This window comes from Theobroma umbraticum, unplaced genomic scaffold (genome assembly GCF_002168275.2).
Source record: "Theobroma umbraticum cultivar Fairchild unplaced genomic scaffold, ASM216827v3 scaffold_147.0, whole genome shotgun sequence".
Classification (NCBI taxonomy): domain Eukaryota; kingdom Viridiplantae; phylum Streptophyta; class Magnoliopsida; order Malvales; family Malvaceae; genus Theobroma; species Theobroma umbraticum.
In genome coordinates, this window is record NW_018397259.1 from 2,060,032 (window position 1) to 2,074,430 (window position 14,399).

General features: G+C 34.5%; 2 protein-coding genes across 2 annotated transcripts in view; both read left to right on the top strand.

The window, feature by feature from the left end:
- Positions 1–52: 52 nt before the first annotated feature.
- MEF1 (mitochondrial RNAediting factor 1) lies at positions 53–3,590 on the top strand. The gene is made up of 2 exons (XM_021426604.2): positions 53–2,092; positions 3,300–3,590. The coding sequence occupies exon 1, from the start codon at positions 159–161 to the stop codon at positions 1,944–1,946; it is 1,788 nt and encodes a 595-aa protein (XP_021282279.1). The 5' UTR covers positions 53–158; the 3' UTR covers positions 1,947–2,092; positions 3,300–3,590.
- A 1,232-nt stretch (positions 3,591–4,822) lies between these two features.
- LOC110414666 (ARM repeat superfamily protein) overlaps positions 4,823–14,399 on the top strand; it is a 14,474-nt gene continuing 4,897 nt past the window's right edge. The window contains exons 1-14 of the mRNA XM_089783293.1: positions 4,823–5,115; positions 5,194–5,294; positions 5,610–5,820; positions 6,477–6,558; positions 6,859–7,147; positions 8,654–8,756; positions 8,853–8,989; positions 10,300–10,473; positions 11,020–11,222; positions 11,323–11,466; positions 11,559–11,647; positions 12,334–12,481; positions 12,764–12,816; positions 13,313–13,511. Coding sequence (XP_089639419.1) covers positions 4,944–5,115; positions 5,194–5,294; positions 5,610–5,820; positions 6,477–6,558; positions 6,859–7,147; positions 8,654–8,756; positions 8,853–8,989; positions 10,300–10,473; positions 11,020–11,222; positions 11,323–11,466; positions 11,559–11,647; positions 12,334–12,481; positions 12,764–12,816; positions 13,313–13,511 — 2,105 coding nt within the window. The 5' untranslated portion in view covers positions 4,823–4,943. The remainder of the gene's footprint in view (positions 5,116–5,193; positions 5,295–5,609; positions 5,821–6,476; positions 6,559–6,858; positions 7,148–8,653; positions 8,757–8,852; positions 8,990–10,299; positions 10,474–11,019; positions 11,223–11,322; positions 11,467–11,558; positions 11,648–12,333; positions 12,482–12,763; positions 12,817–13,312; positions 13,512–14,399) is intronic.

The following is a 14,399-nucleotide window of genomic DNA, read 5'->3' on the forward strand; positions in this document are numbered from 1 at the left end:
AAGCTTGACAGTCTCCCTTCGGGAATTTCTCTTGCCCCGTTTAATTATTGTTTTCATTAGCTTCAAGATGGTCAATGTATAAATTGCTTGAATCGTTGAAGTTGAACATAATCTAGCCATGACCCCAACTCGCGGACCGGTTCCCTAATCCTATATATATGGCTACACCTCTCCCAGAACTTCCCCAAAACCCTTTAAACCAAAACTCCTTTGAGCAAAACTATAGAAACATCTGCAATGTTCTCCTCTCTTTAACCCACTCAAGGTCCCTCCCAAAGGGTGTCCAACTCCATGCCCACATCATTAAAGCAGGCCTCCAAACCATCCCTCTCATCTCCCACCACCTCCTTAACTTCTACTCCAAAACCCAACTACCTCTCTTTTCCCGCCAAGTCTTCTTCGAAACCCCAATCAAAAGTTCCGCAACTTGGAGCTCAGTCATCTCCTCTTTCGCTCAAAATGAACTCCCTTCTCTCGCAATTGAATTTTTTCGCGAAATGCTGGTTAACAACATCAAACCCGATGATCATATCTTCCCTAGTGCGACTAAGTCATGCGCGACTTTGGGAAGGTTTGATCTCGGGCAATCAATACATTGCCTTATTTTGAAAACTGGGTATGATATGGATGTTTTCGTGGCGAGTTCTTTGGTTGATATGTATGGGAAATGCGGGAAAATTAAGATTGCGAGGAAAGTGTTTGATGAAATGCCCGAAAGAAATGTGGTTTCTTGGACTGGGATGATTTATGGGTATGCTCAGTTAGGAGAATATGAGGAAGCTCTGATGTTGTTCAAACAAGCTTTATATAGACGTTTGGATGTGAATGATTTTACATTCTCGAGTGTTTTACAGGTTTGTGCTAACTCGACTTTGCTTGAGTTAGGGAAGCAGATACATGGTTTGTGTTTCAAAACGAATTATAATTTATCGAGTTTTGTAGGGAGTTCTTTGATTTCCTTGTATTCAAAATGTGGAGTGATTGAAGGAGCTTACCTGGTTTTTGATGAAGTGTGTGTCAGGAATCTTGGGATGTGGAATGCAATGTTGATTGCTTGTGCTCAGCATTCGCATACAGAGAGAGCGTTTGATTTGTTTAAACAGATGGAAGGTGTTGGGATCAAACCGAATTTTATTACGTTTTTGTGTGTGCTCTATGCTTGTAGCCATGCAGGGCTTGTTGAGAAGGGACAACATTACTTTGAGTTAATGAAGGAGTATAAAATTGAGCCAGGTGATCAACATTATGCTTCTTTAGTGGATTTGTTGGGTCGTGCTGGTAAATTGCAGGCGGCACTTTTAATCATCAGGGAAATGCCCATACAGCCAACAGAATCCGTTTGGGGAGCCTTTTTAACTGGGTGTCAAATTCATGGGAACACTGAATTGGCAGCTTATGCTGCAGATAGGATCTTTGAGTTAGGACCTGTCAGCTCAGGTTTGCATGTGTTATTATCTAATGCTTATGCCGCTGCTGGGAGATATGAGGATGCAGCCAAAGCTAGAAAGATGCTTAGGGACCTAGGGATTAAGAAAGAGACAGGTTTGAGTTGGGTTGAGGAGGGAAACAAGGTTCACACATTTGCTGCCGGGGATAGATCTCATGCAAAAACTAAAGAAATTTATCAGAAATTAGAGGAATTAGGAGAGGAAATGGAGCAAGTTGGTTATGTTGCAGACACAAGGTTTGTGCTGAGAGAAGTAGATGGTGAAGAAAAGATTCAGACTATAAGATATCATAGTGAAAGACTAGCTGTTGCATTTGGGCTCATTACCTTTGCACCAGATAGGCCAATTAGGGTTATGAAGAACTTACGCATCTGTGGTGATTGTCATACAGCAATCAAGTTTATGTCCAAGTGCTCCGGAAGAGTAATTATTGTGAGAGATAACAACCGGTTCCATCATTTTGAGGATGGAAAATGCTCCTGTGGTGACTATTGGTGAATGAATTGTAATGTATAAGATACCATTTATTGCACCTAACAAATTTTTTGAAACAAGAAGTGGAAAAAGATGAAGAGTATATTGCACTGAATAACAACCGGTTCAATCATTTTTTGTGGATGGCAAATGCTCCTGTGTGACTACTGGTGAACAAACTCTAAGATATTTATTTTACCTTTACAAAATTTTGTAACGAGAAGGGGAAAAGACAAAGAAAAACTTCGTTTTTATCTTTAAAAATTTGCTTGTCTGTTTTTCTTTATGTCATGTTTGATTAAGGATCACTAGAGCACACTGCATCCCATTTACCTTTTTTAATAGTTATCTTGATGCTTACTATGCTATTTTTGAATTTGTACCGCTTGATCATTGACCAGTGGTGTGGCTGGATGCCATTTTATGTTATTGTAGCTTTACTTCTTTTCTTTCTTTGTTATTTATCTTCCGTGGTTGGTTACATTGTGTTGCATGGATTCATCAACTTGATTTTTTGAGGCAAATTCAATGAGCTGCTAAGGTCATAAACAATTGTAAAGGTAAAAATTAACAAACTTGAATGCCTGTCAAATATTAGTGTATCAGGCTATCGGCCATGTTTGCATATCCTAGTTAGTAGCTGTTTGGAACCATAGTTCTTTCCACACTATTTGGATTAATTAGTAATCCTAGTTAAACAGCAACGTAAACTATTTATGTCACCAATTAAGTGTTATTCAACATATTGTAGGCCAGAAATAGCTCATTTCTGCTCATATTCATCGGGATTTTATTAGTGAGGCTGTTGGAAGGCTATCTGCTTCAAGTCGTAATCCTTCTGAAGAGCAGTTTTGCTGCGCATTGAAATGCCTAACTTAAGGTTTCTCCTTAGCTATAGGCTTCTATAGAGCCGTTTGTTTGCTCACTGAGGATCAACTTCTGTTTTTTCTTTTATCACTTGGCTATGGTTACTATAAACATGGGTTTATACTTATGTCTTCGAAGGCATGATATTATTTTGTAATTTGTACAGATGTTAATTATCCTGTATAATCTTACTCTGACCTCTATATATACAGTATAGCTTTAGGATGAATTGATTGAAAGTTGAAGTTCTACAATTGATCTGTAAAACTTTATTACTCTCTAACTATTGCTAGCTTCAACTTCTGAATTTTCCTGGTCAGACGGTTTTAAAGTTCAGTTTTGTCATGTGTCTTTGAACTGCAAAATATAACTACGATTCTGCTGGTAGGTGGTGTTATACATGTAACGCTACCTTTCCCTTATGTATTCTTTGAATGGTTTTTTTATGGCAGGTTATTTGACTGGTAACCATACCTGTCTAAGAGATTTATTTCTTCATTTTGTTTCCAGAGGGCCAAGACCAAGTCCTGCATTGGCTTTTGGTGCTCAATCTAACGACAGATCCTGATGCCTCCTGTTGTTCTCCCTTCTTTCTGAAGGCCAACCCATTGCTTTGTAATGTTCATTTTTTGCTCTCTTTTGGTAGCTTTCAGAGTGATGCTGATTAGGTGGGTATTGGGGGTTGGTTGTCTTCTTGGCAATGAGTTGGTACTTTCATGCCAATCACTAAGACAAAGAAATTGTACTCGTACAGTTTACAGATTTGGTGTTTTTTTTTTTTGTCTTATTTATTCTCTTGTAATTATTCATCTGTCATCTGAACATTTTGTTTCAATTTTCCTAATATGGTTGCTTCGGTGACAGTTGATCCCATTTCTATTTTTTAGCTTTTTTTGGATTTATTTTTAATTCGAGCCAGTGGCTTAATTAATTGAGCTTGAAGTCAAGATTATTAATTGGAGTGGAGGTTCGATTCTTTAATCAGGTTGGTAGGTTAAATTGCTAATTGGTTTGATGGACCATTTGGATTTTGGGATAGATGATCAAAATTATAGTAAGTTTTTTCTAAAAAGTATACTAAAAACAAAAAAAAAAGACCAACAATCTAAAAAAAATAAAAAAATTTAAATCTGGTAGGGGCAAATTCAAATTTCTCTTTGAATGTTTAATTGGTAGGAAATGCATTTATAGTGCTTTGTTCTGGTTTTCCTTTTTCAGTTTATTTATACCTTAAAAAGTTTGAATTTTTTTTAAAAAATAAAATTAAAAAAAAGAGTTTCAAAAAAGCCGAAGGGAGAAGTTTTCTTTTATTTTTTTAAACACGTCTTTTTTTTAAAAGAATTTTTTAATTCAAAAAATAATTTCAACATTATTTTTTTTATTTTATATAATTTATTATTAATTATAAATTTTATATTATATAAAAATATTTTTCATATTTCTAAAAATTTATTTTAAATAAATTAAAAAATAAAGTTAATTTTTTTCATTGTAAATAAAAAAATTTGTCATTAGTAAAAAATTATTTATTAAATACTTTTTATGGTAATTTTAATTAAAATTAAAAATTATATAAATTAATTTGTGAAACGATTTAATTATAAAAAAATTACAAAAATAAATTTATCAAATATATTTAAATTAATTTTAAAAATTATTATTTTTCATAAAAATTTTATAATAACTTTTAAATTAAAAAAAACCAAACATACTTGTAATAAGATAATAATGAAAGTTAACTTTTTTTATTAATAATCTTATTTCATTATATTCTGTAAATTTATTGTTAATTTTTTACTTTACAGATCAACGTAGGGCATAAAATTTTTTAAAAAATACAGAATGTATAATTAATATTTAATAATTTTGATTTTTCAAAAAAGTGAAGAAAGTAGTCCCATGACAGGTTCGTCTAGAAAGAATGGTTTAAGACTTTTGAGGCCCATCTGATGACCCAAACTAGAGTGTTTGTACCAGGCCCCATAAATAAATACTCTCAGAAAGAATGAAACAGTCTTGCTTCTCCCCAGTTGCGACATATTTCTTGGAACACGCTAGTTTTCTTTTTCTCCAGCCCTTACAAGTGGAGATTTCACTCTTCCACCACCTACATGGTAATCAAGAGCTTCAAAATTTCCATCTAACTTGACTCAAATGGAGCGACGGGAAGAGCAAGAAGAACAGCTAATATGGAAATCAGGTGCAGAATCAATGGTTTCGTTCACAATCGGCAGAGCCATGAGCACTCTCCTCACCGCCCGTCCCAAAAAGCTCCACCACTCCGTTTCTCGCCTCTCCCCCGACTTCTCCAACAAAACCTCGCTCGGTAACACCTAACATACGAAATTTACATTCCTGTACAATACATTTTGACACTTTTTTTTTTAAATGTTGAAATTTGCAGTTTCTATGGATGAATGCCTCTGGTTTCTTCACAAGTACGTCAAAGATGCGGCTCAGAGAGACGAAACTTTGGATGCGGTTCTTGTTCCCATGATCGAACACGTAACAAAACAACCTTTCTTTATTTTTTTTCTTAAAAAATTCTATAATTTGGAATTTTCTTTTTTTTCTTTTTATTTGTTTGTTACCCTGTTTGGTTTGCTATTTTTTCTACCTCATTCTGCTATTTGCGTTTTGTTTACCAGAAAAAAAGAATTCATGTTGAAATAATTATAAAATCATGCATTCTATTATTCGCAAAATTTAATTTCTTGAATTTGATTATTTATTTATTTATTTATGCATTTAGATGTTGAAAGTGAGTAAGAAATGAACTAACTAAATGGGAGGTTTACTTGTTTGATTCCTTGTTGCCAGTCATTGAAGTACAAGGACTTGAAGCATGGCGGTCAACCTATGATACTTCTCAATTGGCTCTTCCAAGATGAGCTTCTTTTTCAAGCAGTTGCCATGAATCTTGCAAATATAATTGTGAGGAAAGATGATCGGTATATAGCTTTTGGTTGGTGTACTCTTGTGCGGGGACTCATGGAGTATGAAAGTAGTATGGATCAGTATTTGTTAAATGGTAAAAATACAAATTCTGTAGTCTATTGCTATTTAAGTTGTCTCTATTAAGTATCTGTTTTGAGTGTAGAATGTTTGTGTAGCTATGTTTTTGGAGTTTTAGTTAAATTCGGGGGGCTGCTGAAAAACTTGTGTTCTCTTTGCCTCTTGCTTTTACTATTAGCTTTTTGCTTTACAAAGCAAAAAGCAAACAATGCATTTAGGTACACGCACAAATATTTTTGAAAAATAAAAAATAAAAAATGTAATATTTTAATAACAAGATGCATGGTTTTACTTTTACATGAAACAATTATGTTAGAATGGGTGTTACATTTTAGTCATTTGTTACATAATTAATTATAGTTTTTCTTTCTATCATTTGCTTTTGCTTTATAGCAACTTTTAAATAAGCAAAAAGGAAGTAGCAAAGGTGATGAACAAACACAACCTTTGTTGTTTTTTTTTTTTTTAATTTTTGAAATGCAACAAGCACAACCTTATATTCTGTATTTTTGTTTCATTAGAATTTATTTTTTCTAAAAATATTTTTAATTTTACTGTTCTTTTAGCATATTTCTGCTGGGAAGTCTGTCTAGAATAATCTTTAGTATAATTGTGAATTGTGCTTTTATTCATTGAAAATTGATGAATTTCTTTTCTCCCCAAATAACTCAGGAATAAAGGAGAAATACAATGCTCTGTTGAAGATACTTTGCACTTGTATTCCACATCTATCGTATATTGTACATAGGGGAAGGTATTATTCAATTTCATCTCTGTTGGCATCGAGTAAATACTCCTGATTTGATTAAATGGTTATTATTGGTTGCTTTTGTGCATATAATATGAATTAGTTTGCCTTTCATTAAGTTGTTGGTCTTTGAGCTTGAATTTGTTCTGATATGTTGGATGAGAAAATTAGGCATCTAAGTGTTAGCTGGTTGGTAATACTAATAGCAACCTTCTTCTTCTTATTCTTCTTCACATAAAAAACATATGTAAAACTTCATATTACGTTTGATAGATTTGTCTCATTGTTGGCCATTTGTTTCTGCAGCAGTTTGCAGGATAAATTTGAACTACCTTCACGCCTTTCAGTGGCTGCTGCAGATTGTTTATTGGCTTTAACAGAAGGGTTGACAAAAAAGCCCGATATTCTTAGTAACAGGCCTAAATCATTAAGCTCCAGTGAATCAAACTGTCTGGTTACTTTAACAGCATCTGGCATTGATGAGAGGAAGGTGAAAGCTACTCATAAATCTTCTGAAGTTTTAACCAGGGGTGTGGAGTTTTTGTTATGGGATCATCTAGAAGATCTCATTTTTTTAGTGCAGAGACTCCTTGCAGTATGTGTTAGACATTGGCTATTTATTTTTTGGTCCAATGACTACTCATATCTATTTTTTGTTTTTTTATCTTTTCCTTCAACACAGTTTTTGCTATTTTTTATTTAAATTTTTAGTATATGAGGGTAAAAATAAATGTTCTACTTTCTCAAAAAGTCTCATTAGATGACTGGAGGTGAGTGTTCTGAATAAGCTTTTATTCACTACGTGTGTAGTTTCATGAATTTACTAATTTCTCAGTTGTTATAGATCTGTTTTACCCATTGGCAAGAAGAGCCTGGCCATAAGAGATTAGAGAAAATGGAAAAGTTGCCTAGGAATAGTAGTATATCCCACAAAATCATTATTTAAAGCAACTGGGGAATGGCAAAAATAGTAAGGGAATGTTTTCATCATAGAATATGCTCAAATGTTAAGAGAGCTAGGAATGAACTTTTCAGATACAGAACAAAAGAAGTCATTGACTTATAAACTGACAAATGAGGCTGTTAACAACCATCAGCAGGAAACCAAATGCTAACAAATTACCCAAGTGAAAGTGAAGAATGATATCATGAGCAGATTGATCTTCTTTTAAAAATTTGGTTTAGAATTTTGGGAGGAAATGAACTTGAATACATTAGTATATAGGTTGTAAAGCGTGCATTCAACATAGCTTTGCAGTTGAAGTTTAAAAATTCTAAGTAACAGTTCCAGTATCCTGACAACCTAGGGAGATTATTACTTTGACTATGTGAAGGTGTAAGGCTTCCTTTACAATAGGTTAGATGATTTGATAGGTATGTAGAAAGAAGGAGAACTTACCTTATAATTCTGGTAAACTATTCCTCCTGTTTGAGGACTCTTTGCTTTTGCTGCTTTTTACATATATACTAATTAATATGGCTCTTTGTTAGCCCTTGAAACTGTCATTCCCGAGTTAGTTTCTAGACACTCTTGTCCGAAAGCGAGATAGGATATTTTGAGATTTCTATATTACAGGACTTCTTTTTTCTGATATTGTCTCTGGCAATGTTATTTCTCTGAGTTTTGTGCTCTCTGTGGTCAATTGGGATGTTGTTTTAGGTTCTTTAATTTCCTTTAACTTGAACTTTCCAACCTTCTGATGTACCTTATCTTCAACAATTGAAGCTCAAAGAACTGTTAGAGCCTCTATTTAGTCTTCTTCTTGATATTCTTCATTTTTTCCCTGCTAGTATCCTGTTTGAATTCTTCTGGGGGAGTTGTCTTATCATTTATTTATAGAAGGAACATGATATAATTATCAAGTAGTTGACTAAATTGACCTTTTAGCTTTTCAACGTTTTCTTGAGTATCATTAGATTCAACTGGAAACTTTTAATATTTGCCCCAATTGTTTTATTAAAGGTTTTATTTGATAAGTCAGCTAATTTTGATCACTGTATGTAAATTTCTTCTCTTATTCTGTTACATTGTCTGATGAACCATTACATGTATACTCCAAAAAACCAAAATAGGATGTTAATGCATTACTATGCACTACAGTGGAGCAGAAAAAGTCGTCCATTACATGCTAAAGGATTGGAGCAGGTGCTTAAGTGGTTGCAGGAGATAAAAGTGCATTATGGTGGCCTTCAAGATGAGGCAGGTCCTATACCTTAATTATTCTTTTAAGCATATCTATGTATAATTATGCCTAATGTTACATTCATCATGATTTGTTCATTTCCAACTTGGAAGACAGGATCAAAGATACAAAAGACTGGAGCATTGCTACTCTCTTCATGTTGGAAGCATTATGGCCTGCTATTGCACTTGGAAGATCACAAATTTACTAAGCATTACAAGGAAATGTTGGACCAGTACTTGTCAGGCATCCAGGTGAGATATATTAAATTTTGATAATTTTATGATTTTTATGATGATATGGCTTTATGCTTGTTGAATAAACCTATAATTGTTCTAATTTATATTTTGATGAGGTTTTTGTTCACATGATTTGAGTGAGATAATGAGGGTTACCTTGTAAAAAGTTTATTTCCACTGTAGGAGTGCTTGGAGTAGGCACTCTAAATAATCTTTTAAAACACTTTTAGCACCCGGCTGACTTGGGTTTCCTATTGGTGTAAAATCAAATTTTAGTTTGATCTACCTCTAGGAGGGTATCTTCAATCTTGATCACTTGTAGTACCATATGATGCAGAAGAACATGCCAACATATATTTAATCTTGGTAATGCCCTAGGAGGTGCCTCTAGTTTCTTGGTGTTGACAGCCCAAATATAGGATAAGAAACACATCCTATTTTTTATTAAGGAAGAGAAGTGACCTTTTAAAGATGCCTGTCTTTCTTTTAATCAAACAAGGAAAGAAAAAAAAAGACCTATGAAGAAAAAAATCAGAAAATAAAGGAGGTTGGGATGTACAGTTTGTCAAGTCTTACTGAAGATTTTGTTGAGCATGTCATTGTAGACAGATTTGTTGGTTCAATAAGGTAGAAAAGAGCTTGACAACTGGTAAAGCACTTGAAACTCTCTTTAACTTCTCCAAGTTCACTCCTTTTCCTCACGACTTAATAATATTGTGAGGTGAGTGAGATACCTTATAAACATGTTAACGAATCTAAAATTCATCTTCGAGCAAGCAGTTTTTTCACATTCCCTTGCCCTTTTATCTCACTCCGCCATGTTGTACTATATGTAAAAATTGAGTTCTGTTGAGAAGTTATTTCTTGCAATGCTGATTTTTCTTTTCCCATCCCCCTCCCTTAGGTGCAAATGTGCATGTACATGTTTCCTAGGAGGACACATGGGGAGGGCTTCCAGTTACAGTTAGCAGTCAATGCTATTAGACACATTCAATTTGCTGTCTGTTGCTTTGGAAGCTTGAAACTATTTGAAAGAGTAATATTAAAGGAACACTTACTGGGAACATTTTTCAAAGATGCATGTTTGTTTTGATATCTGAATTCATGTTTAGTGTGACAAGAATTTCTAAAAAAGGACAACGTGGTTTTGATTAGAGCTGTTTAATGTGCATGCTTATATTTGTTTGATAGCATAACATCTTGTCAGGTACTGTTTGTCGATCTTGTTTTTATAGCATTATGATATTGATTATTAGGTGTTAAGTCTGCTTTGGTTTGATAAATTTTGTTTAGCTGCTAATGCCTTAAAGGGAATTAAAATGTAGTACTACACAAGCAACCACGATGAGGGGCATGCTGAGAGCAAGGATGATGGTATAGAAACCAGAAAGTTTTTCCTGAATTGCTTATGCCTTCTTCTGGGGCGTTTTGATGGGAAAAAATTTGAACGCATAGTGGCAGAATATGGAAAGCAGATGTCACATCTCCTTTTATCACAGGTAAGCATAGATGAGGTCTTGAAGAAACATTGTTAGTTCAACATGAGTCCAAATATGCCTATACTTGATAGTATGATTTAGTCTGTTGCTATGAGAACCCTTTGGCAGCATACTTTCATTCAAGTTCTCCTTCCCTAGGTAGTGACAGGTAGTAGGTTTAATTCCTCAAAACAAGCTGTGTATGAACAAGCTTTTACTGTCTGCAGGCAGATGTGGGGGATTTGCAGTCTGTTTGCTTTGTGCTAATTATTTTGCAAATGGTTGGTCATGAGGCTGTCCAAAATGGTTTATGTATTTGCAGCCTTCAGCCTGCTGTTTTTTACGACTGGATGGGTCCAGCTGGCTGTTGCTATGTCTATTGAACATTTTTGGAAATGAGTTGACTGATTGTACTCAATCTTAGCATCCATAATACCCTGGATTTTAGTGCTAAGCATCCAATGTTGTTATCATTCTTTGTAACACACAAAGTCTAGGTTATTGTTTGGGCATTGTGTCTTATTGTTGACATGCACTGTTTTTCTGTTCTTGGTGCATTTTGGGAAGCTTCACTGCAATGATGATGATGTAATCGATGGGGTTGTGAGTATATTCAAGGCTGTCATTTTTAAGCCAAAACATTCATCTGGAAGCAGTGTAACTGACACCAAGCAGATGGATGCTGTGGTACCGCTGCTGCTTCACCTTCTTGACGAGAGAGATGGTGCAGCTAGAGCTGTTGTTATGCTCATAGCAGAATACTGTTGCATGTAACCTCTTTAATTTTTCATTCATTAGCTTTTACTCATGGATAAATTTTCATGGCCTCTATTTGGGGTTTAAACCTGACTTAGATTAATGGTCCACCAGAACTGCTGACGGTCACTGTCTTGAAGAAGTTCTTAAACGCCTTGCTTCTGGAAATGCTATTCAGAGGAGGAACGCTTTTGATGTTATATCAGAACTAATTCACATATTAACAGATGCAGCACATATAGTTTCTCATTCTACCTGGTATGAGGTTGATTTAGATGCTATGATTTTGTGATTTCTTGAGTTGTCACTATTTAGTCTTTTTGTTTATCTTCTTCCTATTTCTATTGCAGGCAAAATATAGCAAATAATTTACTTTTGTGCCTTGGAGATGAAGAAACTGCAACCAGGGAACAAACATCCAATTTGCTTCCTCTGATTGGTTAGTTTGACCTTATTTAGTGATAAGTCTCAACACTGTTTTGTGTAACTTCGATAATTTTGCCAAACCACATAATTGGATTTGCCTTCCTTGTGTACATTTCTTGAAAGGGTTAATTATGCATTTGGTGTTCGAACCATAATCAAATGTTTGACTTGGTACCTAAAGTTTACATATGTGCATTCCTACTCAAACTTTGCTTCGGTTAATCAGATTGCACATTCTGTTAGCAGAAAGTCTGACATTTCCTCAACAGCCAACCCCACCCTATGACATGGTAATGGTTTGGCAATGACATGGCATTGCTACGCCACTCTTTTTGCTAACAGAATATGCAATCTAGAAACAGAAGCAAAGTTCGAGTACCACATTGCATGTATTTAAACTTTAGGTAACAAATTGAACATTTGACTATAGTTCAAGTGCCAAATATGTAATTAACCCTTCTTGAAAACAAGAAATGCTGTGAAGACAACGTATTAGTACTAAATTGTTTCCCAATGCCATATTTATGTTCTACAACTGGTTTGAAATTGAGCTTTATGTAATTTCTTGTGGAATTTTTCTTGCGATTAATCAAATGCTTGAGTACCATGACAAAAATCTTCTTTTGTTCTTACCTCTTGTATTTAAGAGTAATGATTTAATTACAGCTTTCTGCATAACTGAATAACTGCTTTCCGCAGACCCATCATTTGTGTTGCCTGCATTAGTTCGTCTTGTTTGCTCATCAGATGAAAAGATACAACCAGCAGCTGCTGAAGCCTTTGTTAGAGTGCTCAAGCATCATAATCAGAAACCTGAAGTTGTGATCATGCTGCTTGACAGTCTTAGGTACCTTGCTTTCTTCTTTAACCTTTTATCCTCACAATCCTTAAAATTAATCAGGAATATCAAGAAAACTATTCTTTCCTTCATGAATGTGTGTGCGTACACGTGCAAGAATCTGAGCATGCAAATACATGCTTACTGGGAGTCTTGATTTTTATTGACCAAGAGGAAAGATAAGTTGCACACACACTGGGAGTCTTCATAAACTGCAAATTCTACTTCTTAGATGTGTCCAATTAAACAGTTGTTGCACCTGCTTACCATTAATCTCTCATTTCCTTGCAGCAACCTAAGTCAGCGTCTAGCTGATGCAGAAACTGGAGCACATACAGTGGAAGGTGTGGCTCTTTCCGTTTCTTTGCCATACCTTGATATTTTAATTTCTTTCTATTCTGTTGTTTCAGAAACAATGTGCTACTGCTGTGGTTTATGCATTGCTTTCACTCATTTTATTGCTGAAATTTAGTCATTAGGGATGCAGTATTTGATTAATACTTTAAAAGCCTGTAAGAGCTATGAAATCTAGTTGTCTAATCTTTGTGTGCATGTGGGAGTAGCTACAAATTTTGTTGTATCTCTTTTCGAAATGGACTTTGCAATTTGATATGTGTTTTATTTTCTGTTTGGGTTCTGAATACACAGGAATTTTTGAAATCTCATTTCAGTCATTTTTATCCTTGTTCTCTGCTTGCTTTTCCTTTCAATCTCCTTGTCAATTTATTAAGTTTCAACTATTTGAACTTCAGCATTTTATTTCTTCACAAGTTTCTTTGGTTTCTTTGGACTAGAATACTACCCTGGATTGTTTATCATCTATTTATACTCTTGTGGCAGGATCAAATTTAGACTGTGATAGAGTGCTCAGACTGATCCCGGAGTGGTCTAAAACTGTAAGAATTATAATTATAATGCTACTATCCATTAGATGTGTATTTTGCCATGATATTTCCCCTTTTGTGATGCATTGGGATGCCATATATCTCTTAAGCACTGATACAGAGACTAGTTATGTGAAGTGCTACACTTTAGAGCTGTACCATAGGTTTTCTCAAAAAATTTTGATTTGAGTAATAACTTCTTACATGGAAACATACATATATGCTATCAATTTTTATCAACAGAAACACACACGTACATATAGGCATATGTAGACATACAAACATATATATTTCTGATCATAGTGAATTCTTGTTTTCTGAATACAAAAAGTGGGAAAGAAAAGAGGTGAAAATAGAGCAAGGCAAAATGAACAGTATGGTCTCCTAGGAACTTGACTATACTTTGAGGGAAGAAAAATTTTAATTATTTGGACTGTTGGGTTGACTCACTCCTAGTCTCCCTCAAAAGTGAATCTAATATCCTTACCTATTCTAAGCATTGAGTGGGACAGGCTAAGACTTCTACCTTATAACCTTTTATCTCTGACATAGCCCATACAAATCACTATTTCTAATCTTAAGTATCTGTCATATATATATATATATATATATATATATATCCAAGCATATTTGAGGCAGATCCTGTTCAATATGGTATCTAAAGGAGTTGAAGTACGTGTGCACTGTGGCTGCATGGCATTTCCTGCACTAGGGGAAAATTTTTCTATGTGCATCTTATGTCTTTTAATCTTCTTTAGATCATTAACTGCCATGTAGCAAGAAAATGTGTCTCTGTCATCATTAGTTGTGCCTATTATTTTAATCTTGGCTTTTGCTAACATCCTAGATTGTTTATGCCTAATATTTAATTCCATTAATATTTTATGTTCTTTGTCGTTTTTGCCCTTTTTCTTCCTGACATAAAGACTTCTTGACTGCAACTTTAATTGAAATTGCTGAAACAATTTCCTGGCATATTTACTTCTCGTAACATTTATAGCATTTGAATTATGGCCATGGAAGGAGAAGGGAATAGAGGGATG

Coding starts and splice junctions, on each gene's coding strand:
- MEF1 (XM_021426604.2), top strand. CDS start 159: ATGGCTACACCTCTCCCAGAACTTCCCCAAAACCCTTTAAACCAAAAC.